The 26,744-nt window shown below is 35.2% G+C and overlaps 1 protein-coding gene across 2 annotated transcripts in view; it reads left to right on the forward strand.

The window, feature by feature from the left end:
* The first annotated feature begins 4,248 nt into the window (after window positions 1-4,248).
* The window catches only part of LOC124366272 (transcription elongation factor SPT5), a 51,532-nt gene continuing 29,036 nt past the window's right edge, over window positions 4,249-26,744 (forward strand). Inside the window, exons 1-5 of one of the 2 annotated variants that reach the window (XM_046822681.1) lie at window positions 4,249-4,405; window positions 7,947-8,135; window positions 13,299-13,450; window positions 15,648-15,714; window positions 25,944-26,176. In XM_046822681.1, coding sequence (XP_046678637.1) covers window positions 7,968-8,135; window positions 13,299-13,450; window positions 15,648-15,714; window positions 25,944-26,176 — 620 coding nt within the window. In that variant the 5' untranslated portion in view covers window positions 4,249-4,405; window positions 7,947-7,967. Of the gene's footprint in view, window positions 4,483-7,946; window positions 8,136-13,298; window positions 13,451-15,647; window positions 15,715-25,943; window positions 26,177-26,744 lie in introns of both variants that reach the window. The other variant, XM_046822690.1, reaches the window with a different exon arrangement.

Below are 26,744 nucleotides of genomic sequence, written 5' to 3' on the forward strand. Positions count from 1 at the left end.
GTGGAGTAGTGTGCTATGTTTGAAAATTGGTTTGTTGTAGTTTGATAAGGTTGAATATGGATATGGTTACTGCTGAACATTGTTAGTCTCTAAATGTAAGCTGTTTTAAGGTTATATTTTTAGATTAGTATGTATTATATAGATTACAGAAGTACTCAAGAAAGTGAATTTCATTGATGAACTTAGCATAATATCTATGCCTCTTCTGAATAATGATCACCCAATATATAATAGGCGATATAAATCTAAATATACTGGATAAATAACGGAATATACACAAGATTATTTGAGCCTAAATGGACAGTTTTGGATTTTTTTTTTTTTTTGGTTCAATGGGGTTAATTCACCTACACGAATATCAAGTATTTCCAGCTCTTGTATTGTGACCACATTTTTATTAAGAACAGAAGAATAGATATATTTAGCAAGTTAATGTGGTTTGATAATGGTATAACCGATCACTGTATGTTAGGACATAGTTTAGTAGAAAATTGTACTTTAAGTAATATGCATGAAAAAACAAAAATAAATTTTAGGAATAATATAGACTATAATATGGTTAAACATAAGTTAATGAATATAAATTGGGGTGATTGTTGTCGATCCAGGGATGTAGATTCAAGCTACGATACTTTTATAAGTATTTTATCTGATGTTTATCAGTAGCAGCAGTGCATGCAGTAATGGAAATAGTAAATTAAGTAAAGCAAAACTTACCAGTCCTTGGATCACACTTCAGTTAATTAATAAAATAGAAAACAAGAAGGAAAGTTACATAGAACATTTAGAAAGAGACCTTATGACAGTGCTTTTAAAAACTATTATAACAGATTTTGCAATAATTTAAAAAATGAAATAGACTTCGTAAAAATGCAACATTACACTAACAAAATTAGCGCTTGTAGTGGAGATTCTGCTCAACAATGGAAAATTATAAATAGCCTGACAGGAAGGAATATAAACAAAACTGTTGATAAGGTTTAATGTTAGATAAATGGCACTGTTGTGACTGATGTGAGAGCTGTAGCCGAGATTATAAATAAACACTTTATCGCATCAGCTGATTATCGCGGTCAAGGTCAGACAACAGCTGTGCCTAGCGATAGTCCACCTACATCTCGAGCCTATCGGTATTCATTCTTTATGAACACCTGCAACTGAAGACGAGGTTATGTCTGTTATAAAACACTTGAAAAACAAACGTTTCAACTGGACACGACTCATTTTCTGTTGAACTTATCAAGAATATTGCTGAATATATTGTCCCCGTTTTAAACAAACCTAATTAATTTAAGTTTGTTACACTGGTAATATTTCCTACAAAATTGAAAACAAGTATTGTCGTTCCCTTATTCAAAAAAGAAAAATCTATTAAATTGGATAACCTCAGCCTATCAGTCTTTCTTTCTGTATTTTCGAAGATCATTGAAAAAATAGTTAATGTTAGACTGTTAAATTACCTAAATAGAAATATTGTTTTAAATACCAATCAATATGGATTCATAAAGGGTAAATCCACTGAAGACGCTCTTATTAACGTAACAAACAGAATTTACAGTAGCCTAAATGAAAACAAAAAAGTGACTGGTTTGTTCATTGATTTTCGAAAGGCGTTCGATTCTGTTAATCATCAACGTTGGCTCAATAAATAAAACTGAAATCAATTTGGCATTAGAGGCGTTTCCCCTGAAACTGGTTTTAAATGAGTTATCCTTAACGGAATAGATACCAACAGGTAGAAGAGTTACAAATAATTTTAAGTCCACCCTTTGCGTCTATTTAAGACAGGATGTCCCTGCAAGGCTCTGTAATTGTCTGCAACTGTTTATTCTTAGTTTTTTATAAACGAACCTTCTTGAACAGTAGGCTCCCTTTGGCTGGTGCGGTTAATGCGTTTTGTCAGACGGATGATCGCACTTTTTTCTATTCAGACGAAGGAACTTCACAATCCCTTGTACCCGTAAAATAAATCAAACGATTTAGATTTATTACAGAAACTGGTGTAACCTCTAATTTTATGATAAATTAACGTAAAAAAAAGCGAAAGTACATAAATTTTGGCTTATAGAGATTCTTGCTTTTCAATATCCGATTACATACCACAACTCATAATTGCACTAAGGTTGAACTGGTGTTATGACTGTTTGAAATATTGAGAGGGCGCTAGGATTAATTTTACATTACTTAGGATTAATTTTGGATGACAAATTTAAACTGGAGCGAACATACTCTTAATCTCCCATCGAAAAATTTCGCAATAACGCTAAGAAAACTTTCCTACTTTATGTGAGGACGCCTATGTGATATACCAAATTTTATTAACGAAACGACTCCTACTTTTTCTTTTAATTCAATCTATGGCTTGCAAAATTACGGTTAAATTGTTGGGGAGGTTTCGTATAAACACATTTAATGGATAGGTTTAAAGAGTTTTTCAAATCAATATACATACGTAAAACTAATTTTAAATAAAAAACCACGGGGGAACAGTTCTTTGTTCCATTAATAATTGCCAACTACAAATCTTAACCTATACAACCACCTTTTATGTGTTTTAAGGTTCCTAAATATTAATTCCTAACCTGAGAAGTTGGAAATGACGGAGACAACATTTCTTTGAGCGTATTGACACAAGAAATGTAATTCCGTTTTGATAAATCTTTAAGAATTACCTAAAAGTCAACAAAAGAATTTTTTAGACTATCGTGTATTCCTCTATTCTGGACCAAAAATTTTTTTAACATTTTACCTACAGGATAATAAAAGGACATAAAACAATATTAACAAATTATTATCTATCGTAAGTTTAAAACATATGGCCTTTTGAAAACAACAATACAATTTTGTTTAATTTTGTACTAAAGTAAATGCTCCCTGTTTGTGGGTTTGTACAGAATCCCCTCTCTATCTATTTTTTGAAAGTTAAAAAATTTAATCTTTTTGTTTCATCTTTGGTTAGTTTTATTTACTATTTTTGTTCTTATGTTGTGTTATGTCGGTCTACTTGATCCTACTCGTTTTAACCTTTTTTTATTTTTTATGTTGTATGTGATAACTAAATTCACGTTTTTATTCTGCTCAGTGATATTGTGTAATGATATTCTGCATCTTGTATTGTATAGTTATTATTGGTATTTATATTAGTGCGTCCCAGATGGAGTGGCATTCTGGCTTGAGTTTTTTTATTAAATTGTTTATTGTGAACTGAACTCACAACAAGTTGTATTATTACTTTTGCAATTTAATTTACATGCAGCTAACCCCCATCAAACCAGCATTACTGGCAGCTGTGTGTTAAGCATTTATTCTTAAGAAACTTAATGTAATATTTTTGTATTTTGAAAATTTTATGGAAGAATAAATCCATTATTTTCATTATTTCATTAATTTCATTTGTGATAGATGGGAAAATCTCAAACAGGCGAAATTTATTTCAATATGTTGACAAATAACATTTTTTGCCAGCAGTGCGTGCTCTTCTTTGGGGCACAATTTATTAATGCAGTATGGTTTTCAGTCAAGATGGGAGCACAGGGCCCCATTACTATTTGCGGGTGGCGCCAATCTGTTAGATGAAGTGTTTTCCTAACCGTTGGATTGGTCGCGAGGGTACCGTTTGAGTGGGTCCGGCTAGGTCACCGGATCATAATCCACTAGATTTCTTTTTGTGGGGCTTACTTAAAAAAGTGATAATGTGTATAAAAACTAAACCAGCCAACATTGAGGAGCAGACTAAATCGTTTTATTAGAAGAAGCAAGAAAGGAATTACACCCGAGAATGCACTATTCAAAATGTGGACTGCAGTAGGTTTTTATAATAGACTAGCTCATTTTGCCAACAAGTGTTTCGGAGAGGCAGTTTTGAGCACCTCATTTAAGAAGGTAAATGGTTTATTTTTTGTAATAACATAGATAATTTTTTAATTTAATTCTTTTTGGATAATGTGTGTTCCATAAAAGATGTTCATTTTCAATGTCAGAAACAGTTTTACCTTGAGGACTGTGAAAATTGCGGAGAAATCCCCCACCCCCCCCCCCCCCCACCCCCCCCCCCCCCCACCCCCCCCCCCCCCCACCCCCCCCCCCCCCCACCCCCCCCCCCCCCCACCCCCCCCCCCCCCAGACCAGTCGACGAATTTTCGGGATTTATCGGTACTGCTCGGCTCTGCCCCCACTCTTTCTCTCCGCTGGTTGCGAATACCCCCATTTTGCCGCTGCATAAGTAGCTCGTGCAGGAGGGGCCCCTCCATCCCCACTCTTTCTCTCCGTCGGTTTCGATCACCCCATTTTGCTCCTGCGTGTGGACAGTGGAGTGGATTCAGATTCAGTGGAAGGAGCATAGTTGGAGTAGGCTTCGACATTGTGTGGTGTGTTCTGGTGAATTGTGTTTGGCATACGTACTTAGGTAGGTTATGTTTACGTGAAAGTGGATATTGATTTAATTCGCATTCCAATATTATTTTATTGTCAAAATAGTGCTGTGTAAGTAATTATAGTCATTTAATACTATGTAAAATATTATAGAATATGAACAGCTAAGACAATAAAGAGATTTACAGTTATTTGCTGTGTACATATGGGCTAACAACATTAAAATATATTTCGCTGAATGATCAAATGTGTAAATTATAATATATATTTTTTAATTAAAATAATCCTTGATTAATATTGTTTCCCAATAATTGCAATTGAATACAGCTATGAAATCACTTTTGGTTACCATTATTTTTCTGCATATGTATGTTTATTTGATATGCTACATATAGGCCTAGTTAATTATCTATAGCCTATATAGCACATGTGCTAAATCTGTAGCACAGTATTTTAGAAGTACTGCAGGTAGTAGCCTAAACTTTTTGAGCAATTATTTTATCCATACCCTAAGCTCTAAATGTAACATGCTTAGATCAACATTATTTCATAATGAGCTGTAGAAAAAAAGCGATTGTAGGCCCAGCCTTTCAATTTTAGGCCTATTATCCAAAGCCTTTTTAACATTTTCTTAAAATAATTGGATTTTATTAGCTATTATGAGATTAACTTCAATTTGAATTTTACCGTTAAATAATCTGTCAAATATCACGAGGAAATGTAAGAAAAGGCAGGCAGAGTACTTTGTGTGGACTCAGTGTTCATATCGTTACCTATAGAACAAATTCTGTTTAAAATATGAAAATGTTTATAAAATATACAGTTGATACAGATGATGGATAGGTTACAATAAGCGGACCCGGTTTTTTTATATCGAAATTGGCAAACGATATTATAATCAATCGATACTGATTTTCCATTTCGAACAATTAGGCCTAACTTTAAATAATCCATATCAACAGCTGTAAACACTTTTAAATGGTACACGTAGGGTAATATTTCAATTTTACAAAAGTAACATGTCATTATTGAAAATAGCAGTAAATAAAAATAAAAAGACTACACGGCATTGCTTTGAAAGATGATAAGACATATTTTTCATGGCTTCAAAATGTTGGACTCTTACCGAAAAACCCATTATGCGAAATTTGTGGGAAAGAAACAACTGTAACTGTGAGAGGAGCAAAAATGGTCATCTTCAGTTTTTCTAACTTTGGTTGTAATAATTTGTTTGATCACTGTAAATATTAAATTCATATTTTAATTTAAAACATATGATTGTTATTGAGGACTGTAGGTACTTTTATATCGATTGATAGTCTAGAATTTGAGATGCGAATATTAGGTATCGATGATTACATTCTTCGATATAAAAACCCGGGTCCTCTTATCGTACCCTACTATTAGTTATTTTTCAAATTAATTTCTATTGGTTGATTATATAATAATAAATATCATTATTATTTATATTATATTATCATTATTGGTTGGATTACGTGTATAATAATTAAATATCATTTGATAATTTTGATATAAAGAACCTAGTCCGCTTATCGTACTCAAAAAGGCTGCAGTCTAATAAGCGACCATCACCCCAATCGAATCATCGAGATTCATGATTATCTAAACTACCGAAACCAAAATGTCGAACTGAATTACATTATTGATGTATCAAATGACAGTAAGTTATAGATAAATTATTTTTATATTTAAAAACGTAAAAATTTAATGACGAACAAACACTATGTAGGCTATGTGTATTTAATAAATGTATTAAACAAAAGAGAGTAAAATTTGTTACTTTTTATTATTTTGAAGGATAAATGTTTATGTCAGCTTTTGATACGAATAACATGTGTAGGCTACATCGCCATTGTACTTGCGGCCTGTACTTAAATGCCATACTAATGATTTTACTTTGTTTGAATTAATTTGGAAGAGTATTGTTATTCAATACATTAAAAAGAGCTGGCTTTAATTAATTGTAAAAACTTTAATAATAAGAATGTTTTTGTGTTCGGTAGTTTAAGTATTTCTAATTGATAGTTTGATTGTCCTGATTTAATTGTAATAGAGGTCGCTTACTATAATGCAGTCTACTAAAATTGTATATTAAAAACATTCAATATCTAATTTTATTGCTTATTATGATAAAAGGTTAAAACTCATCTAATCTACTACCACTGTCAGAGTTATCACAGCGCCAACTGCCGTACCCGAGAGCTAACCATCTAACCCAAGAACTAAACAGACTAAAAACAAGAAATTTTGAATTGTGAGGAAACATTAAAAGGAAGATTTTGTGGAAAGTACAAGTGTTACAGCAGTTGGCTTTCAAGTAGCTTGGTTGTCCCTCAGATAGACTATGTCTAAATACTCTCATTATACCGAGTTGTCTGGATTCATTAAAAATAAGGCATATATCGTGTTCACAAGCTTGCTTTAAATTGTATAAGTTCATACATACATACATACTTATACAGGTGTTTGAAATACAAATAAACTATAAACAATAATTAAGAATAAATTAAGCTAAGAGAAATCCACTGACCATATCTACTATTAATTTTTATTATGCAATATAGTTATGTAGTTACGTTTTTATTATGAATAGAAAAAGTTAAATGTAACCTTTACGGGCACTTATGTAATCTGAACTTGATATAGGGTGTAATTAAATAGATGTTTTTCTTTTTTAACCAGAAGTACGAGTTGTCACCAAATCCTGCACTGGTAGTACAGGAACAATTTTTATTAGTTTGTATCACTGCAAGATTATGGTAAAAAAAAACACAAATAACAAATAAACACTGAAAAAAATTGTGAATTTATAAAAAAAAACACACACACACATATTTGTTATTACATTTAGCCAGAAAATTATAACCATTAACCATCAAACAGCTGGTTTTTCTTGTCTTTGTTTATTTTGTGTTTTGTTGGTTATCTAATAGTTACCCATAAAACTTATGTGCCCAGAGCTACTTCATTGGCAGACAGAAATAAGGAATCACTGATATTTACCATTTTAAATGCCTGTATAAAGGTGTAATGTAAAGTTTCATACCAAATCTGAACCCTCTTGGTAACTTATTCTTTAGTTATTGTGCTTACAGACAGACATAAATCAGATTGATTCATGAGCAACTGGTGAGAGAGACATCGCTAAACTCATACCAAGTCCAAAATCCATTTAATAATCTTTCTCAAAATTAGCCATACTATGAAACAAAAGGACATCCTTATATATGAATAGCATATGTATTTAATTAGCTATCAAAACACGATTAAAAAATTTGTCTTTTAAATTCCTATTATTTTACTACAATTAAAAATATTTTTGGTAACCCTGATATACCCTCTGCCTACTTCTCCTGAGATTGTTATCCTTCCACTCAGAAACCCTTATTCTCCCGGTCCACTAAATCGATAGTTTATTTGGCATATAACCTGATTTTCAGGTTTTATTAATTTGTGTGCAAAATATGGTTTGTGCAGTCCTATTTTGGTAGGCCTATTATTTTTTTTAGGTATAAGCAATTATCTTTCACTACATATTTTAATACTATTTTCAGTTCTGAAAACGGTTCCTGAAGATGTCGGATGCAGAGGACTTTGATAGCGAGGCAGGGAGTGAAGCAGGTTCTGGGAGCTATCAAGGCAGTGAGCCAGGCAGTCCAAGAGGTAGTGAACCTGGGAGTCCGCCAGCCAGTAATCGTGGTAGTGATGTAGGAAGTGCTCGAGGCAGTGATTCTGAACCAGAGGTAAACAATTGTTTGCCACATTTCTATTTGCAGGTTATTTCTAAACTCATAATGTCAAAACCTAATCAGCTCCCTCTAACCTAACCTAATTTATTTTAAATTAAAAAGTAATTGTAGTTTATTTTGTTATATAAGTTACGTAAGAGAGATATTTAGTTAACATATGACTTTGAAGATTTATATTAATACAATTTATAAATAATTTCAGAAAAAACATACAATTTTTAACTAACTCACAAATGCATATTTGTACTGAAAGTTGAAAATTCATTTTATAGGACTGCTTGTATAATTGCTGAAGCATGTGTTACGATATAACAACTATGAAAGGGTATTATATTCTTAACACACACACACACACACACATGTGTATGCGTGATTATGGTATAAAAGTGCCAATTTAAAGTGTCAATCATAAAAATGCTAAATCTAATCAGTGCCAAAGCTAATAATTACCAAAATGATGAAGTACCGATCGTAAAAAATGTTACCATAGAAACCTCAAACAAATCGTGACCACATTGGTAAAGTAGCGAATGTGCCAAATCTTCGAATCTGGACTAATGTGCTAAACAGAAAGTGCTGAGAGAGATCTACACTCCAGTAAAACAACGAATGTGCAGACCCAATAATAAACAACAGTAATCACAATGTTTATTTTAACGAATCTGCCATTGCCTCACTATTCACAACGCTAAAAACAGTCGTATATGAAATACTCACAGGTTAAAAAAAACGAATATGCCACATTCGCCTTTTTACCATGAAGTATATTATTTATATTGCAAAAAGGCTAAAAAAGGCGAAAGTGGCACATTCGCTGCTTTACCTAAGTGAATATTTCTAGTGCTGAAGTGATTTTATTAAAGAATTATTTGATTGCATCTAAAGAAAATAAAATATCCCTTCTGTATTAACTCTTCCATCAAAATCATCATACTGTATAAGATATTAGAATAACTAACTACCCCAGCTCTCCCTTATTTAACAGCTGTTACACTTACTTTGTCTCTGTGGAATCAGCTGATTAAAAAAAAAACAACACACCAGTGAGTGAGTTTATAGTTTTGTTTTGTTGACATTCGTTGTCGTTGATGTTAAGGCTCATTTATCTTTTTTATCGTTTATCACCAAAAAAGCGAAAAATATCAAAAAAAATGGGGTTTATAAAAGACAAGAACAAAAGGCAAAAAGACTAAGAGGGCTTGAATATTGTACTGTAAAAGGAAAATTAGTTAAATCAAGGCCTCTAAAAAAAGCAAGATGCTCCGGCCTTGCCAAACACAAATGCTTAAATAATGTACCAGAAGAACAACGAGAAAAAAATCTACAAAGATTTTCATCAATTGCCTTCCTTATCGGAAACAACGGCAGTTTCACCAAGAAATACATATTTTCCACTAAAAATGGCACATTTGAAGTTCGTCGAGAATTTTTTCTCGATACCCTGAATATTTCAGAGTCACTTATAAGAGGGGCACATGAAAAGGTTAACTCGTCGGGTGTTCTCCTCCTCCCCGATCTAAGAGGAAAGAAAGATCCACCAAAACAAAGTAAGTCCTGCCACAGACAAGTTTATCAGAGAACAATATTTTGTCTTTCCCAAGAATGGAATCCCATTATGCAAGAAAGAAATCTGATTATTAATATCTAGAGAGTGCACTAAATGTAACAATTATGCACAACTTGTATAAAGAAAAATGCATTCAAGAAAACAAAAATCCAGTATCTTTTGAGAAGTGACGGATCTTTCGTGAATACAAAACTGAAATTTCACAAACCTAAAAATGATCAGTGCATAGAAATGTATAGCTCTCGAAGAACAAAAAAACACGATGCTGATTATGATGATAGTCTGTATATTGAGCACTGTGAGCGTAAAGAGGCAGCACGAAAAATCAGAGAACAAAGACAAGGAAGATGCAAAAAGAACAACAAAATTGTTTTGGCAATCCAATCGGACCTTCAAGCTGTTCTCAACACACGAAAGGGAGCCAGTGGACCATTCTTCTATGTAAGAAAGTTGGCTGTGTACAACCTAAACCATCTACAATCTTAAGGACGCAAGTGTCACCTGCTGTGTCTGGGACGAGACGACAGAAGGAAAACGGGGCAGTACAGAGGTTTCTACCTGCATCTATACATTTTAATGAGCCAGACCAATGTTGAATTTGTTAGAATGATGTTGGATAGCTGTGGTGGACAACAAAAAAACTTTTAAATTCATTTTAATGTGTATGAATGTTATCAAGGAGCATCCCTCAATTTTCGCCAATCGATCACAGAATTTTTTGAACCTGGTCATAGTCAAATGGAGTGTGACTCCATACATGCAAAAATAGAAACAACATAGTAAAAATGTTCCAATTTTTACTCCAGAGGGTGGTGCCAAGTAATACGAACAGCAAGGACGAAGCTAAAACCATTTGAAGTGATGCCTTTATGCCATGACGATTTCATAGGTGTTTTCTGTTGGCCAAGACAAAGATTGTTTTTGTGGACCCAGAAAATAATAATAAAAACCATCTACCTTTCAAAAAAAGCTATTTTGGTTCCAATACAGAAAAACTGACCCAGATGAATTATTTGTAAAAAACAGATTACGCAGAAAATGCGCCTTTTTTTTAGGTACGTTATAAAGGTGAAACAAAAACAAAAGGGGCAGGCCTTCCAATAACTCTTTAGTTTAAACCGTACAAGACTAGATTCCCAGTAACGACAAAAAAAGCAGAAAGACCTTTAAAAACTCTGTAAAGATCTGCAGATACCACGTATCTATCACGGCTTTTTACAACAATCTCCCCTCTGAAGATAGTGTACGAGATGGTCTCCCAGAACCAGATGAACCTGAAGAATCTGGTACTGACTAATCAAAGTTTAACCACGTTTTAACTTTTGAAAATAATATTAAAAAATTTCATTTGTTAATTTGATTGTAGTTGTTCAATTTTAAATTAATTATAATATAAATGATTGTGCTGATTCATACTTGCGTTGTTTTTTTTCTCAGTTTCCCTCATCTCAGAAACCTATTTTTAACAGGTGAAAATAGGGATTATTGCTTAAACAATAATGCAGATTCGCTACTTCATCGTAGCCTAACAAAATTGGTACGTATATGATAGTCACTTTGGTAAACTAACGAATCTGATTTTTTTTGGTAAATGTAACCATTTGGCAAATTTTAATAATACACATTTTTTACAGTGTTTTCCAAGGTTTTAAGGATCAGTAGTTAAAGTATAAATAACAAGAATACCGGATTTTTTGTTGCACCTTAAACTGTTTTTCAGCTCTCCTGTAAAGTAGCCGATTTGCACATTCACTACTTTACCAATTTGGTCACGAAATATTTGTTGTATACAAATTTTGATCTAGTTTTACATAAAAAATATTGTATTATAGCGCAACCTATAATTAAAGGAAAAACATTCATGTTTATGTTACAATGGGCATATTTATGTTAAACATTCATCATCGGCTGCAAGCAAATACCGGAGGTGTAAGTTCCATAGAGAATGCTCTGCTCACTTAACCTCCATTCTCGATGATAGAGGAAACATTTTTTTTTTAAAAAAGGTGGTGATGGGGAATCTCACAATTATGCTCCAAATCCAGAGGAAATTCAAGCTCTTGTATTACTAACGAGCATGAAGTGGCATGTGTCCGAACACCCATAAGAGCCTCCCAGCAGAATTATGAGATGTTTGCAAGATGCTCCGTAAGCAGTTCTAGCTCAATTTTCTGAAAGAAAAAAACATTTGGAAACAAATTCAGTGTGAGCGATTAAAAGATTTACCTTCAAATCCAACCTCAATCGAAGACTTAAAAGAAATTCCAGCAGTGCGTCATAGAATTTTCAATATGTTAGCAAATTATGAAGTTTATAAGATTGCACTGTACTTGGATATTTAAAAAATTAAAGTTGCCATCTCCATGTTTGTACGTAAAAAGTGATATAAAATAAAAATAATGTCATTGTATGTTTTTGGTACCTAAATATTGGCATATTTTATTATTAGCATTTTAATGAAATGGCATTTAAGGTTTGTGGCACTTGTTGTCTTAGGCACTTTTAGTTTGGCACAAATTTAAATAAAATCTCAATCTGCAGGGTCACACAAGTATGTTGCCCAGACATGGCCAGAATAGTTTACTTTGCCCTTTTAAGTAACTCTTATATGGCGTTGAAACTTAGGGAAGAGCATTCAAAAACAAACTATAAGGTAAAAGTGAGAAAATTCACAAAAAAAAAAAAAAAAAAAAAAAAAAACACTATTAAATGCACAGCAGATCTAAACTGCAGGGACAGCTGCAGTGAATCGTACAGAGCTAGTAAAAGATTCTCATGGCAATTTAATTTTACATAAGAGAAATAATCATTTAGAGCAACACAGCCAAGACAGAGATTTGTGATTGCAATTCTGTACATTGAATACTGTCAATGGATTGAAATACCGGTACTCTATCGATAATAATATAAACATTAAATATTAAAATATTACTGACATTAAAGTTCTTCTAAAAAATATAAAACCTTACCAACAGCAACAATATAGTATTTTAAAACATTTCTAAATCTATTTTTACCTTTTATGTAAGTACCTAATGCTTTTAGGATTGTGTTAAACAAAATTTATTCCTGAGTATATGGTCTATTTCTAAAAAAACCTCCAGTTTGTGTGGAAGCAATACTGTCTTATTATTTATTACTTATATTGAAGGAGTATTTCTTATAATATGATTTGAAACAATTGTTTTGTTTTTGAAGATGTGGTTATTTAAACTTGTATTGGTTACTTAACTTGTAAATATCACTTACAGTAATTTATAATAACAAACAAATCGAATAGAAACAACTTTTGTGAAGTATCTAAGGAGGCAGATTTTCTGTCTACTTGAATGATAACTCACTTACAAGAACTAACTGAAAACATGGTTCTTGATGGACAGTATTACTTAGAAGGGAAATTTCTAAACACCCAATAACAATCAACGTTCATTATACTTGATAAAAAACTTAATGTTATAGAATATGTTAAAGAATTGTTTGTTGTTATTGTTGGCTAACAGTTTCAATGTCTCCATGTTACGTTGTTATGGAGAGTCTTATTTTGGAGAGCAGTTATTGGTAGGAGGAAAGTAATTTTTCTTAACTTGCAGGATGTAGAGGTCCGTAGTCGCAGTGTGAGTCGAAGCAGAAGTAGAAGTCGCAGCCGCAGTGGAAGTCGAAGCAGAAGTGCAAGCCGTTCCCGCAGTAGATCTCGTAGTCGAAGTAGAAGCCCCAGTGGATCTGAAGCTGAAGAAGTCAACAGGTGAGCTGTATCATGTGGAAATTTCAACAAAATTCACTGTCATATAGATAGATGTGAAACAGTTTAGTATGGAATGGTGATGGGTTCGAGGGGAAATGTGGGGTGGGTGGGGTAAAAGGGGAGGGATGGCAGGTGCAGCTAGTAGACCATTAGCACTATTGTAGATATTGGTCTGATGCGTGTCTAGGCTTTCATTGTATTTCGTTAACATAACACTCTGGGGTACTGCTTCTCCGTATATTTATAAACATATATTATTTCATCAGTTTTTATATAGTTTTCGAAACCGGAGCGCTTGCCGTGTCCATTTTAAGCACTGATATTTGTTTTTAACCACACTAGTACACACTTTACTCGTGGAGCAGACAGAAATGATTGTCTGTACTGATCAGCTGCGTATGTGTGCAGTGATATTTGTCTAATGTGTAACCAAGAATAAGAATACGTTTATTGTCATAAAGCTTACACGAGCATCAACACAAGTCATGTATAAAATATGGAAACTAGCATAAGTGCAGACAAGGAAAATTTGGTACCCAAAACATGAAGTTGCCAAAACAGTCATGCCACAGTTTAAATTATTGTAATATATAAATAAATAAATAACAAATTAAAACAGGTATATAAGAAATAAATAAATAATGAATAACAACAACAAGTAAAACACAGCCTCAGAAATTACAATAACAGAATTATATAACATTGATAAATTTTCTAATATAGTTTGTATAAATAAAAAGCATATGGCATTAAAATTTAAAATCTAACCATTAAATTAATTAAATAGGTTATGTCTAGAAACTAACAGTTCCACATTAAAAAAATTCTTTTAATGAATAAAATGGTTAATGAATACAATTGTAAATTTATGATGATGCCTTAACTGGTGAAAGCGCTTTTAAAATAAATTAACGACTTGGAAGAATAAAAAAAATGTCTTTTCTATTAAAACAATTGTAAATGTTTTATATTAGCCTTTAATTAATTAACATTTTCAATTTAATTATAACTCAATCATTATACGCTAATTCACAGAAAAATGTCCTAGCAGACTAGAGGTGAGCTTGGAAATCCCCATGTTGAAGGGTTAACTATGAGTAAATATTGAGTAAAAAGCATGTTTGGTCAACTATTTTGAGATAAAAATTTTAGTTCTAACAACCTACTTTGAAGTAAATTATACAATTTTTTTATTGGTATTAATGGACTATGGATATTTGTTTAGTATTATAGAGATGAGAAACAGTCTTTTGAGTTTATAGTTTAATAGTGATTAATGTTATCGTTGCTGTTAAATTCATATTTTCTCGCATGTTATGTTTATAGTTTGGTATTTCTAGCATATCACCAATGAGTTCTAGATTTCAATGGTACACCTCTATTGACGTAGTTTTCCTTATCACACATTAAAAGTAACCTTAGCCCAACAATCTAGAGTGGATGATGGGGGATGTGTCTAGAAGCGACCTTTAAAGCTCCATATACCCCTTGGGTGGCTCTAAGCAGTCAACTAATTATAGTGGCTGATCTGCCACTATAATTAGTTGACTGCTTAGAGCCACCCTACAAGATTACTACTTGGAGCCTATCTTTCCTCACTCTGAACATTATCACCTGTTCTTCTATCAGTTGGAATACAAAGATATTTTCTTCAACCTCAGAATTTCAGTAGAGCAAATTGGGAAACCTGTCTAGGTGGGGGAGGTTATCAGGTTCATTTCTGTATAAATTAAGAATATGATCGATTTACAGAGCTTATCTGGTCTATAGCTAAAAAACACATAGCAAGAGGGTATAAAAAGGAGTACATATCAGGATGGAGCAGGGAATGCAAAATGATCTTTATGCAGAATTTAACACTAGAGATTCTAATATAGCAGACTTACTGATGAAATCGCTGAGTTAAGCCAGGAAAGAGAAATCTCTCTCACACACATGAACTTTACTCACAGTAGTCATAAGGCTTGGTCCCTGTTATATAAACTCACAAATAGCACACACATATACCAAACTCCTCCAATTCTGTCCAAATGAGTAGCAATGCAGACTAGGACTCAGAATCAAAAAGAAAGACGTTGGATAGTTTTGTTTTCCTTTGAAATTAAAAAGGTGATAACAATAAACAATACAAAAACAACAAATAACAAAAACAATAAGTAATATAAATCGTACGTAATAAATAATGTGTATGTTACAGGAACAAATCAGGAAGTGAAGTTGAGGATGAAGAAGAACCAGAGGGCGAAGACCTCAATTCTGAAGATGTAAGATTATTCTTTATTTAAAGTTTGTCTTTGACTATGTAAGGAAATTGTGAAGTTGAAATAGTTTTTTTTTCAAAAAGCATTATGTCACATCTCTGGTAACAAAAATTAAAGACATGCAAAATGATAGGTTATTTAACCCTAGAACTGGCGGTCATTTCATCCTGTAGTGTCGGGCTGTTTTGGAGCTTCGCGCAAGGTTTTTTTAAAAAAATTATTAAAAAATATAAAATAAAAGCAATATAAATAAGAGTATATATTTTTGTGTTCAGAATTAAACGTAGAATTGCACTATATCGTAAAATTAACCATCAAAAATTTTCTAATAAACACTTTTTTTAATCAAATATAAAATTTACGAAAAATATTTCTTAAATTTGGGGGGGACCATACCTAGCAAATGAAGTTATAGTGAGAAATATTTATAAGTGAGATAGCCATTCTGTGTCAAATTTTATCTAGTTTCAGAAAAACATAAACATTATACACATTTATGAAAGCATCATAAAGCTATAGAACAAAAAGCAGCGATGCGTATAAATTCTGAAAATCGGGTGTACACGTAAGACTTTGGTAAAACAAGTTTTGCTAATACATTTATCTATGAATACATGTTATTTTGCATATTTTATTACTTAGAATAAAATAGAATATACAGTAGTAATGAAATAATTACCATAAATTATTTTTTGAAAAGTAAAAAAGTTAAATTTTTCCATTATTCAAAAATTTTACGAAAAATTTTCATTCAGCAAAATATAAAATAGTTTCTAAAGCTTGTACTATATCAAAATTTATAAATTTATGGTTTATAAGTAATAGGAAATATTATGTAGTTAGAAAACTATAAATATAACTAAAGATATTGAAAAAATATAGAATAACCCAAACAGTTATTATATATAACCAAAGAAATTACAGGCAATATATATATTATTGTGAAAACTATCTATTTACCAAAAATAAATAGTTACCTCAGAGCTAAAAGAGTGCTATAAATAACGTTTAGTAAGTGAAAACAATAACAAACTATGTGAAATGAATTTTAGCCAAGTCATTTTGCCATAGCCTACACAAAGCCGGTAATTTCTCAAACATATTTCAGTAAATAGAAATTGATTTATTCTAAAATATATATGTTTACACTACTACGACATCAAACAACACACTACACATTAAATACGACACTAAAACACGCGTAAAACTATTAAAACTTACAAATATCCACAGCTCGGCACGAAAGTAATACAGAACGGCAGCGGCAATATGGCGGTCACAACAAACGGCGTCGTGTTTTCTTTTACGTTCAAAATAACAAGCTTGCTACGTCATAACCATAATACAAAGAGGAATAAAACTCCTCTGTTCCTTAGCATTTTTCTTCCCGAATCCAATGGTGCATGAATTATATCGATACGTTACCGGAGTATATTATAAAAAGTAATTATACGAGGGAATGTTTGATCGACAAAATTTTGACGGTTAACACCACAAAAGCGGCATTAACCGACATAATTATGTCGATTAACAGTTCTAGGGTTAATGGAAAAACATAAACAAAATAATGAATTGAAATGGTTATATTATGCTACAATATTTTGAAAGAGAGAATATTTTTACCATGTTGGTCGTTGTTAATTAGTCTTAACCCTATAAGTGGCAGTCATTTGTGGTCTCAGTGGCAGGCCATTTTCAGATAAATTGCCGTGATTGTTAAACTTATTTTTAGAAAATATTCTCTAAGTGATAACCTAGCAACATTATATATTTTTGTTTTCCTTATGAACTATAGAATAAGAATAAATATCATATTTGGTTCCTTACTTTTATTTTCAGATGAATATCATTGTAGATGTATAAAGATTTTCTTTTAGAAAAAATAGTTTTTAAGTTCTACTGTCCGTCACTTTGAAACTACTAGAGCTACAAAATAATGTCAAATTCACAGAGTATACACAATTTTATTATAAACAAATTACTTCCTATACATTTTTTTCTATTTACAAGAACAAAAAAGTTAGATGGGAAAAACTAAATCTATGTACAAACTGGTTTTTTTTTACTCCGAGTCACAAGAAGGGGCTTGTCTTTTCCTCCCAGTAGTGTAGGGTCTATAATAGTGGCTTAGTTTGTCATAGCACAGTATATTTCGTAAATATAAAACAGGAATAAACCCCTCCCCATCCTCAGACAGAGGTCAAAGTCGAGCGGTCTAGTAGATAACATGACTAAAGAATCTCGCCGCCCGTTCAGCTGGTGCGGCTAATTCTTGTACTTTCGTGCCGAGGTGTCTGTCAAGTGCGTCGCTTTTTGTACTTCAGTGTTTTACTGTGTGTGTAATAGATTAGTGATGGGTGACACTATGAGAATTTGGGATTTACCCAGGAGCGAAGAGGGGGCCATTCGTATTTTACAAGATCATGACTAGTTGCCTAAATCTAAAATATGCGTGGTAGGCAATATAGGTAGGCAAATATAGGTCGGCAGTTGCGGCTGAAGGCGGAAATCCACTACACTCACTCATCCTTGATATTGCTGCATTATGGGCGTCCCAGGAAACCCATTAACAATTAATAATCGTTGTAAGTTTGTAATTGAAGAGTTGCTTTTTCTTTCTGTTTTTTTCTATAAATTTATATGTTTGTGTTCCTCATACTGGTGTGGTCGGTATAATCCCACAGTACCCCAACATTTTCCATGACGAACGAATAACCTAAACATTTACCGGTAACACAAACAACGCGATAAACAATAATATACTGACAATAACAGTACGCAAAGTCGCCAAACAAAACAGTGACGAGACGAGTAGACAGCTGTTCTCTCGTCTGCCGCCAGGTCAAACGAAAACTGTTGGATTCATTTAAGTCAGCAAACATTAGTAACATGAATGCACATTATACTATATGATATGTATAGGAAATTTCATGGAGAATATGATAGTTCAAACTAGGCCTAAAAATAATGGACGGTTGCGGAGCAACAGCGTTAAATGTGAAGCGATGGCTGTGACGGCGCTTGCCACTTCGCGGTGGCATGAATCATACGTCTCTTGCCGATTATAGGGTTAAAGAATGTGTGATTCCGAGATGAGTTGGACACATTGGTTACAAGTGTTACAATTATGATGATGATTATATGTGCAATAGTAAACCTTGAATACTTGCTACTTTGCTCATTCAGTTATAAATATCTTGAAAACGTAAAACAAAGTTTGAATAGTTTAATAAAAGAAAAGAACAGTTTTGACAATAATTTTTAATTATATATGACGTGGTGAATAATCGTTTCTTTTAAAGTAAACAAGTAACGTAACGACAGTAATATTATATGTCGGGCTGCACACACATAATTTATAATTTTCTTTTGGGTATTTACTTGTCTTCAGTGCATATATAACTGAAAATAAATTTCAATTTGGCCGTTGTGGTCTATAATGAGATGTATTGAATGAATTAGATCTGTTAGTTTGTCGGTTTGCATATCTTCCGTAAGGCGTGAATGTTTTGAGTTTAATATATTGGAACATAAAAATAATGTGCTATATGCTAGAGATGTCTAGTGAGATATACCTACTTAATTTTGTTTCATTTAAAAATTGAATAATTTAATGAGTATTTTTTGATCGATTGAAGGCAAGTAAGGAAATATTTTATAAAAGTTGTGAAAACTTGTGTGAAATTACATCTAGTTCTGGTCAATCAGTTTTCTTGTGGAAATAAAATAATATAAATCTTCAGATTTAATGATTTTTTTTTTTTTTTTTTTTTTTTTTTTTTTTCCTTCTGAGGGAAGAGGACACTTTGTCCCCCGCACTTAGTCCTAAAAGGACCTTTGCGCCTCCCTTACTTTTATTTGTGCCCTCAAAAACCGAGGCTTTTGCAAAAAACCAATCAGATTTAAGGGCTCCTGTTCTTTGATGTCCTTGGGGCTGAGGAGGTATGCTCCCAGGTATCTTTTCCTAGTCTCTACGATGGCAGGACAATCCAACCAAATGTGCTCCGCTGACTCCTCCTCCTCTCCACAGAGTCTACATTCGCTGCTCCGACTAAGGCCTACCTTCAAAAAGGTGCTTTCTCAGAGGGCCATGTCCTGTCAACATTCCTAATATCAGTCTTATATCCTCCTTATTCTGGTCTAGGAGAGCTGGTCCATCCTTTTGCATAAGGAGAGATAAACATTTTGGATATTCTTAAACCCGAGGCTCTGCTCCAATTCTTATATCTTGTCCTCTTTTCCCAATCTTTAACCAGAGCTTTAATGCTGGAGAAGGATATTCCACATCCTGGCTCTGGCCCCACCAATATGGATTCCGCTCCCTTTTTGGCGAGGATGTCCGCTTTTTCGTTTCCATGAATTCCTTCATGACCCGGCAACCATCCGAGTGTTACTCTATTACTTGTTGCTAGCTCTGCTAGGCCTTCCTGCATTCCCAGACCGCTTTCGAATCAATCGAACAGGTATCCAGTGCCTTCAGTGCAGCCTGACTATCAGAGAGTATAAGGTATGATAATCCTTTAGTCCCCAACTGTGTGAGTCCTTCTAGAACATGAATCTCTTTTGCCATGACCTCCGCCTGAAAAACTGAGGCATGTCTTCCCAGGGGCACAGCCATGTCAACTCCAGGTCCATGTATTCCATATCCTGCCCTTGAGTCTAGGAGTGAACCATCGGTGTAAAACTTCAGGACTCCTTTTTTTGGGTAGGGCCTCCCATTTTTTAATCCATTCCTCCCTACTTCCGATAGAGACCGTGTATGGTTTTTCAAAGGAGTATTTCTTAACCATAGTATCAGATACTTTGGTTAGCATTTCAGCCTCAGGGAAATTTTCCAATATCTTTCATATGGCCTTCTAGGGAGGTAACATTTATTACCTTTGTCCCTAGAAGCTTCATTGCGCTCATCGCAGCTGTTCTCATCACTTCCTGGCCAAGAGGAGTATAACCCAGAACCGCTTCCATTGCTAGTGTTGGGCAGGAGCTCATTGCTCCCGTGATGCTTAAGCAAGCTAACCTCTGAAGACTCTGTAGCCTTTTTGCAGCTGTTTGTTTGTTCGACCTTCGGCCACCATACTAAAGCAGCATATGTGACCATTGGTTTCACTATGGTTTCGTAAATCCAATAAATCATTTTGGGTTTAAGTCCCCATTTAAATCCAAAGAGTCTCTTACAGGCCCCAAGGGCCATTATTGCTTTGGATATCTTGTTTCTAATATGGGAGTTCCAAGTGAGCTTCTCATCCAAGATTAAACCCAGATACTTCACTTCTTTTGTTTGGTTTTATGCTGATTCCCTCCAGGACCCGGTTTAGCTAGCTGGAATTTCCTTTTCCTGGTAAAGGTAATCATGTTTGTTTTTGATGGGTTGATCCGCAGACCTTCCCCATGACACCAGGTTGCTTATGAAGTTCAGTTTCTGTTTGTAATTGGCGTTCCAGCCTGCCAGTGTTTTTCCCTTTAATCATAAGCACTAGGTCATCCGCATAACATAGTAGCCTTATCCCCCTCTTCTCTGCTTTTCTTAGGAGATCATCCACTACCATCGCCCACAGGAGAGGAGAATAAGACTCCCCCCTGGGGCAGCCTCTTTGGGCCGTGATCGCAGCCGATTCGTCCCCATACTTGGCTTTCACCCTGTCTTGCTTTTTAGGAGGGCTACTATCCATTTGACTACGTCTGAGGAAACTCCAAAACGTTCCATCGCAGTCTTCATGGATTGATATGCTACTCGGTCGAAAGCTCCTTCAATGTCCATGAAGAACGCTGACTAGGGCTTCCTTTTTTTCGAAGGTATTCTCCACGTCTCTCACTAAACTGTGGAGAGCAGTGGTGGTTGATTTTCCTTCTATGTATGCGTGTTGTGTGGGACTAAGTGGGTGTTCCAGTAATATTGCGTCCCTTATGTGTCTATTTATTATTTTTTCCATAGTTTTCACCATGAAGGAGGTTAGGCTTATGGGTCTATACGAACTGGGTTTTGTTGGATCCCTGTCATTTTTTTCCGCAAGAACACCACTAGTGCTATCCTCCAATTCTTTGGTACATATCCTAGGGCGAAACTGCTTCTAAATAGAATGCTAAGGGTATTTAGTAGAATGTCCAGCCCCTCTTGAAGCAGGGCTGGAAAAACTCCATCCGCCCCAGGAGATTTAAACGGCTTGAAACGATCTTATCGCCCATTTAATTCTTTCGTGTGTGTGAATAGTCTGTTAGACACCTGTCTGGCTTTTGCCACCTCCCGACTGGATCCCCCCCCATATAGAGAATAAGTATCCTCATTACGAGTTAGTTGACCCCCCGGGAAGTGTGTCTCCAGAAGTAGTTCTAAGGTCTCCTTCCTGTTCATTGTTAGGTCACCGTTGTCCTTTACTAGAGTCCCCATAGGATTTGTATGGCTCCGTTTGGAGAGTTTTTTGAAGCCTGGATGCCTCGGGAAGACTGTTGATATTTTTACAGAAATTCCTCCAGGTTTCTTCTTTTATTTGTTCTTAGTTCTTTCTTATATTCATTTTGGGCCTGTAGATAAGGGAGCCAGTCGTCTGTCCTTTTTGCCCATTTTTAATAATTTCCTCGTTTTGTTTCTTAATGTTTCCAACCTCCCAGTCCACCACGGCACATCCCCTCTTCAACCGGTTTTGCCTGGGAGGACAGTTTTTCTCGTAGGCCTTTATTATAGCTTGCTCTACTATTTGTGCAGACCTTTCTAATTCAAATTCATTTCTCTGCAAGGGTCCTATTTCTTCCAACTCTTCTGCCAGGGACTCTCTGTAACCTCTCCAATTGGTCGATTTAGGAACCCTGTGGGTCACGTATCTTTCCCCTGTCTCCTTCTATGTCGAACCTAATTGGACAGTGGTCCGATAGTGAGGCCTCCTTGGAGACGTGCCACCTTACTATTTTTATGTTTTTTAGTCCTGTAGATAGTGTTATGTCCAGGACTTCTTTTCCTATTTCTAGTTATAAAGGTTGGGCTTGACCCTCTATTCTCTAACACTAGATCATTGCTGAACATAAACTGTAGAAGTTCCTCACCTCTCTTGTTTGTGTTCGTACTTCCCCAATACGTGTGGTGAGCATTGCAGTCGCAGCTGAGAATGAGGGCCGAGCCTCTGTCTCTGCAGCTCTGCAATAGTCTTTCTAGTTCTTTTTGGTGGGCAGCTTGTTGACGGGTTGGGGAAGTAAGCTGAGGCTATAATAACCTCTCTGTCCCCTTGCAGTGAAGTCACCTTCACTGTAGCCGCCACCAGATCCCTTGTTATTAGATCTGTAATCGGAAAGACTGTTATTAGTTTTTGAAGTTAGAATACAAGTTCTTGGGTTTTCAATTGTTCGATCATAAATGAGATTACCTACCTGAGTTGTCAGTCCTCTGATGCAACCTCTATAGATCCAAGGCTCCTGGATTAGGGCGATATCCAGGCCTGTTGAGATAAACCTTCTTCCCAAGATGTCAGTTGCGCCCCTTTGCATGGTGTAGGATTTATCTGTATTAGGCGCATACTTACGCCTTCTTCCCACCTCCCCCCAGGTGGTCCATCCCCGTCTCTTCTTCTGGATTGCTTGGAGACTTTATCCCCTTTTCTTCCTCGAGCCGAGACGGATGGTCCTTTTGAGTGAAGGTCCCTTCTTCAAGAAGAGAGAACAGGTGGGTCTTTCTTCTTCGACCGCTGCTCTGGCTTGTGGAGTAGACCTTTTAGGTAAGGTATGTACAGATTGCTCTGACACCTTCGTGGCCTCCTCCACTTCCATCTCTTCAGCGGTCATTTTTTCTGTGGTGACCGTCTCAGATTTCTCTGTAGTCCCCTCTTCCCTTGTGGGTTGTTCTATGTTTTTCTTGATGTTTTTTCTTCAGTCTAAGCTGAACTTTCCCAAACTTGTAGCCGATCCATGGACCTTCCTTCTCAAGTTTGTTCGCTGTAGCGCAGTCGACTGCCAGGGTGAGTAGGACAGACTTCCCCTCGTCGCTTCTCCGCAGAACATTCCATTCTCCGACAGATAGCTCTTTGTTTTGTCCTTTTAAGAGCTTCATTATCTTTTCGGTTGTGTCAAGTATGCTGTCAGGAAGATAGACAGTCGCGATTCTCGCACGAGGGATTTCTTCCTCTGGTACTATCCTTAGACTGGCCTCTTCCCAAGGCTTTAGGGAGTCTTGCTTTCCTTTAAAGCCATTCTGCTGTTTCAGTGTTTTCGCAGGTGAAGATTAGAACCCCTTGTCTCCTGTTGATACCGTAGAATCTTGGAGAGTAGGGACCCTCCTGTTCCTCCACGATAGCTTCCAGGATGAAAGCTCTGGATCTTCTCCATCTGTTCGGTTGTGAGTAGTGTCTCGGGAAAATTGGAGTGCAAAGACCCCTACCCTTATACCAGCTACCGCTTGTTTGTATGAAGGTTTCTGGGGTTGTCCAGATTGCTCCTTGCGTTCCCCTTGATTTCCTTCGTTCTTTGTTTTCTTCCTCTGATGGGCCTCCCGAGTGGATCCATCAGAGTGAGGTTTTTCGGTTTCTTTCCCTCTTTTTGTTTGTTCAGTTTCTTATTTCTTTCTTCTGGGATGGTTTTAAGGCCAATTCCCTGGCTTCTTCCTTGGGTGTACCCTCTTTTTCGGAACCAGACCATGCGTTTTCCTGGCGGCTCCACATAACTTAGGCAGTGCTGGGAGCTGTCTCTCGACTTTTGCTCCCTCTTCCTTCTGGTGATCGCCCTCCAGTATCGCATCTTCTTCATCTGTTTCGACTCTGACCGAGTCGGAGGCTATTGGACTTCTACTAGGAAGTCCGCCTGTTTGTTTTTGGGTTTGGTCAGGATTGCTAGGGTCAGAGCCCATCATCAATCCCTCTGTGTTTCGTGAATTTTCATCCACTTTTTTGAGTGCTACAAGAGCTCTCTGGTTTTGTTTGTTTTTCTGTAAATTCTGTACTCATTGTGTTCCCACGAGTAGCGGAGATCTAAAGGTCACCCCAAGCATTGTCCCGCTCTACTTGGGGAAGGCTAGGTTTAAACTGGAGGTCGCCAGGTATCCAGAGTTCGCATATTTACGACCAAGCTCTCCCTTGATTCACGCAGCCCTCGCATATGCTGTTCCACCTTGGCTTGGATTAACAGAAGGAAAATTAGAATTAGAATAGCTTAAGATAGATTGTTGGGAAGATTACCCGACAGGTGAGAGTAGTGGGAAAAGAAAGTTAAAAATTTGGATAGTTCAACAGAAAGCCCGCCAGATCAGCTCAGCCTGATCGGAATTATAAAAGAAGACAAGATTTGGATCAGGCAGTTCCCAGGTGCACCGCGCACGAAAAGTACAGCACTCAAGAAGAGAGAAGGTGGCTGTGCGTGTGCTTCGTGGACGCTCTGGCTTGGCAACATGTGTTGGGTATGAAGACCCCGCCACTTCGCACCCCAGATTTAATGTTATGAGGATATTAATCCAAGGATTGTAACATACATGTAAATTTCAGTTGGGCTAAAAGTGGTGTGTGAATTTTTTAATTCACCTTCTTTTTTGTGACCGAAGCAGCTATCCAAAATAACCAGGACTTTTTTTAGAAAGTTTTTACTGATGTTATGAATATTTCATGAAACCATTCTTTGAAGACGAAGTCATCCATCCCTTGTGTTCATTTTGTGTGCCACAGCTAGACAAGTTTAGTTTTTCAAGGATCATGGAGTTCTTAGACGTACCAATCACCAGTAACTTCAATGTATGTGTGTGCCTAATCATCAATATTTGACATTTTTCAGAGTTGTAGACTAGAATTAGAAGAATAACAATAGACCAAGTTAGTTTCCTGTAAAAACACAAATTATTTATGGCCGGCCTAAAACTACTAAATGATGGCTTCACAATACACTATGATTACCACTACTACATGAAACTGCAATAATAAGACTATGTGTTTTGTACCTCAGATACCTGAGATACTGAATCGCAGTAATGGCGAGGACTAAAAGAAGGAGATAAACTTCTTTCTTCAGCTTCAAAAGTTAGCAGTGTTACTATTCAAGTACAATATTGTTGTCATATATTGTTTGATTGCTACACTTTTCAGCTACTCAGTAATTTCTTTATAAATATCATTTTAAAATTAAAATATCTCATAAACGTTTTTTCATAGATGCTGCTAGTTGTAACTGTTAGTTAGATAATTTGATAAAATCACTGGTTTAAGCTATTTTATTATCTTATTACTAAATCCGATTTATGATTTCATACTACCAACCAAAATTTGCCACAGGAGTACGACGAGGAAGAAGATGAGGATGATGACAGACCGCGCAAGAAGAAGAAGAAGAATGACAGATTTGGGGGGTTCATCATTGATGAAGCAGAAGTGGACGATGAGGTAGAGGAAGATGATGACTGGGAGGATGGAGCACAAGAAATTGGCATTGTCGCAAATGAGATGGAGGAGCTCGGGCCGACCGCTCGTGAGATAGAAGGTCGGAGGAGAGGCAATACCTTATGGGAGTGAGTGTACATTGCTTTCCATTAAACCGTTTCAAATACTAAACTAGCTGCTTTCATTTATTAATTTTGCTCAAATACATGTAAAAATGTTTTGAGATGATATTATTTTTGGAATACAATATATTTTAAATGTTTATGAACAATAGACTAAATCATTCCAGTGTCTTTTAAGATAATAGTAATAAATTTATTATAGGTACAAAACCTCTATTAAACTGGATTACCTCATATAGCATTTAAAACTTTCATTGCTATTAACATTATGGCAAAAATTAGTTATTTGCCTTATATAATATAATTTCATAACATATACAATATATATACAGGATGTTTTTATTTAACTTTAAAAATTATTAATGGGCAACATTATTTACTTAGTATTAAAGAAAATTACATCATTATTATTTAAATATTTCCTTGTATTTATCACAACCTATGTGCATAGTTTGGTATCTGTACTATTTTTATTCATTGTTTGTAAAAAAATACAAGGTGGTGTCTAGTGGCTAAACAACACATTGCTGGACATATGTTTATAGGACATTTTTGTATGAAATTATGAGTACTA

The sequence above is a fragment of the Homalodisca vitripennis genome, chromosome 1, assembly GCF_021130785.1.
Source record: "Homalodisca vitripennis isolate AUS2020 chromosome 1, UT_GWSS_2.1, whole genome shotgun sequence".
NCBI classification, from domain to species: Eukaryota; Metazoa; Arthropoda; class Insecta; order Hemiptera; family Cicadellidae; genus Homalodisca; species Homalodisca vitripennis.